Here is a 3,512-nt window from a genome sequence, read left to right on the forward strand (position 1 = left end):
CGCAGCCCCTGAGGCTCTCCTCCCCGCAGCGTGTCCCTGGTGGAGCCAGGCCCGGTGAACACGGACTTCGAGCTGAAACTGATGGAGGACGTGTCCCGCTCCGAGTTCCCCGGCACCGACCCGGCCACGCTGCGCTACTTCCAGGAGGTGTATCTGCCGGCCTCCCGCGAGATCTTCTCCACCATGGGCCAGAGCCCCGAGGCCGTGGCCAAGGTGGGTTCCCCTCCCCCGGCCTGCGGCTCCCACGGACCTGGGGATCTCCCTGCCCGGGCCTGGCCTCCCGCGGCCGCCCAGGCTCCCTGGCCAGCCCCACGCCCACCTCCAGGCTGGCAGGCCCAGCCCCCCCCCCGCCCCCAATGTCTGGCACACCCAGCCCCAGCCTCCCACTGCTGGGCCTCGTCCCGCCTAGAGAATCAGATGACGCACCAAGTGCTGGGGAGGTGGGATCTCCTGGACAGACAGACGCAGGTCAAGGGGGACGAGTGGGGGACAGCTGGAGGGGATGGACGAGGAGGGCAGACAGACAGACAGAAAAGGGGTGTGAGGGGGGAGCAGGCGGATGGGGCAGTGCGTGGGCCTGGGCTGGAAAGGGTTAACCAGCGTCCTGAGGCTGGTGCCAGCGGTGGGGGCTGGTGAGAGGTGGGTTTGAAGGAGGACGTCCCACTGGGGAGCGAGGGGCCGGATCGCCCTGGGCGGGGGGCGTGAGCTGGCCCCTGTGGGGGGTGAAGCCCAGGACCCCTCAATCAAGTCCCCACAGGGGCAGGGAGCTTAGACCCCAGCTTTGGGGCTCCCTCCATTTCCCCAGCCAGCTCCAAACTAAAAAACTCTCCAGCAGCCTCCTCCCAGCCACGGCCACGGCTCCTCCCCCAGTCTTTGTCCAGTTCCCCGGGGAAAAGGTGTCACCTGGCCCCAGCCCCCTCCTGGGCTCAGGTATCGTCACCCTGGTATCCCATCACCAATGCCGACAGGCTCAATACAATTCCCCCGCAACATCCCCAGGTCAATCCGCCTGGAGCAGGGCGCACTCACCCCGGCGGCGCCTCCTGCTGGTCTTCTCGGGAATTAGCTCATCCAGCCGTTGGAGCGCCCGCTGCAGGCCGGTGTCCCTCCCGGACCCGGTGCCCTGTTATCTGGGGCGCTGCCCCTTGGCAGTAACCCCTCAGTCCCCCACCCACTATTCCCACCTCGCCTCAGTATATGTGACGGAGGGGGCAGATTTGACCTGGGAATGTTGCAGGGGAGTTACATTGGGGATGGGAGGGAAGTTACCTGACCCAGGAGGGGGGCTGGGAGAAGTGACACCTGCCCGGGAGACTGGACAAAGGAGAGGAGGAGCAGAGGGGAGGGGGGAGAGAGCTGCTGGAGGAGTTTTTAGTGTCAGTTTGGGCTGGGTGGTGCAAGGCAGGGAACCCCAAGCTGGGGTCTAAGCTCCTTGAACCCCCCAGAAGGACTTGACTGAGGGGTCCCGGTTGTACCTACATGCCCTGCTTGGGACTGTGTTCCTGTCGTCTAATAAACCTTCTGTGTTACTGGCTGGCTGAGAGTCCCGGGGAATCTCAGGAAGCCGGGGGTGCAGGGCCCTGACTCCCCCACGCTCCGTGACAGTATACGGCCACTGCCAGTCATCGTCTAGCCCTGCGCCCTGGGGCAGACTGCAGTATCAGCCTCCTCATCACTGGCAAGGAGGGTTTGGACCTGCTGCCTTGGCCTACCCCTGGGCTGCCCTCTGCAACCCCCAGCACCCCTTGGCCTTCTGCTAGGCCGCAGCCTGGGGCTTTCCCGGCTGGAGCTCCCCAGCCTGTCCCCAGCCCTGCTCCACTCAGGTCCCCTGTCTCTAGCTCCCTGCAGCCAGGCCCTTCTCCCTCTGAGCGCAGAGAGAGTCTAAGTCTTTGCTCCTGGCTCCCAGCCTTTATAGGGCCAGCTGGGCCCTGATTGGGGCGTGGCCCAGCTGCGGCTGCTTCCCCAATCAGCCTAGTAGCTTTTCCCCTGCCCCAGCCCTCTCCCAGGGCTGTCTTTAAACCCCTCTGGGCAGGAGCGGGGGACCACCCCACTACACCGCCCCACTCCCTGGTCCGTCACGCCGGGCTCGGGGCGGGGACGGCTCGTGGCAGCTGGGGGCAGCTGAGCCAGGCGGGTGGAAGAGTCGGTTGCAGGCTCTGCCGTGGCCTGGCCAGAGGCTCCCGAAGCTCCTACAGCCTGATTGAGCTAGAGAGACACTGGGGAAAGTGAGGCACCACTGCTGCAATACCACTTCCAGCCACTGGGGGGCAGGCGAGGGTGGGACATCTGCGGTCTGGGTGGGCAGGGGCGGATGGGGTGAGCGAGGGATGGACGGGACAGGCGGACGGGGCGAGCGAGCCGTGCGGACGGACGCACGGACGGACGGGACGCTGACCCCTCTCTCCCGGCAGGCCGTGGTGCAGGTGATCGGCGCGGGTCGCCCCCCCTTCCGCACACTGACCAACCCGCTGTACACGCCGCTGACGGCGCTGAAGTACGCCGACCCCTCAGGGGAGCTGTCCGTGCGCACCTACCACAACCTGCTCTTCAACTACGGCGCGCTCTTCCACCTCAGCATGCGGGCCCTGCGCTGCCTGACCTGCCAGTGCTTCCGCCGCAGGGTCGCCCCGGCCTGAGCCCGCCTCCCAAACCAGTCAGGACCCCGGGCATTGCCGGAGTGGAGAATCCCCCCGAACTCCGTCAGTGTTTCACCGGCGGCTTCCCTTCGCCGCTCACCCCGTGCCCTTTATTTCTAGCCTCAACGTCCAGCCACTCGACCGATGTCTGCTGGCCTGGGGAGCCGGTTATTAAATCTCTGCTCCCCGCGTAGGTACCTCCGGCCTGGGACCAGGTCCCCCTGGCCCCGTCTCTGCCCGACGTTAAATAGCGCTGAGCACGTGGAGTCTGTCCCTCCAAGGCAGGTTTCTAACCCTAGAATCCTTCCCGGGGCTCTTCTCTGAGCCCTCCGATTGCTTAGCTCCTCCTGGAGTGACGGGCCCCAGAACTGGGCCCAGGATCCCAGCAGCCGTCGCACCAGTGCCAAAGCCAAGGGGAAAACAGCCTCTCGGCTCCTCCCCGACATTCCCCTGGTCACGCACCCCGGGATCTCCTTAGCCCGTTTGTCCCCAGCGTCACACGGGCAGCTCGTGTTCAGCTGATTCTCCACCACGATTTTCAGAGTCCCTGCTCCCGGGATTGAGCCCCCCAGCCTGTAGGAACGGCCTGCATGCTGTGCTCCTAGACGTAGATGTTTCCATTGAGCTGCATTCAAACACAAGTCATTTTCTTGCACTTCACAAGCAGTCTGGATCGCTCTGGATCAGTGACCAATCCGGATCGCTGTGTATCAGTGACCAGTCCGCATCGCTCTGGATCAATGACCAATCCGGATCGCTGTGTATCAGTGACCGGTCCGCATCGCTCTGGATCAGTGACCGGTCCGGATCGCTATGGATCAGTGACCAATCCGGATCGCTGTGTATCAGTGACCGGTCCGCATCGCTGTGTATCAG

General features: G+C 64.8%; 1 protein-coding gene across 1 annotated transcript; it reads left to right on the top strand.

Annotated features, from left to right (window-relative positions):
- Positions 1-21: 21 nt before the first annotated feature.
- LOC113405851 (retinol dehydrogenase 8-like) lies at positions 22-2,636 on the top strand (the record flags this gene model as incomplete). The annotated part of the gene is made up of 2 exons (XM_026647126.1): positions 22-213; positions 2,412-2,636. Coding segments are annotated over 2 exons (417 nt in total), but the record flags the coding sequence as incomplete, so codon positions are not given.
- Positions 2,637-3,512: the final 876 nt, after the last annotated feature.

Source organism: Terrapene carolina, unplaced genomic scaffold (assembly GCF_002925995.2).
Source record: "Terrapene carolina triunguis isolate 2854851 unplaced genomic scaffold, T_m_triunguis-2.0 Scaffold51268, whole genome shotgun sequence".
In the NCBI taxonomy this organism is placed as follows: domain Eukaryota; kingdom Metazoa; phylum Chordata; order Testudines; family Emydidae; genus Terrapene; species Terrapene triunguis.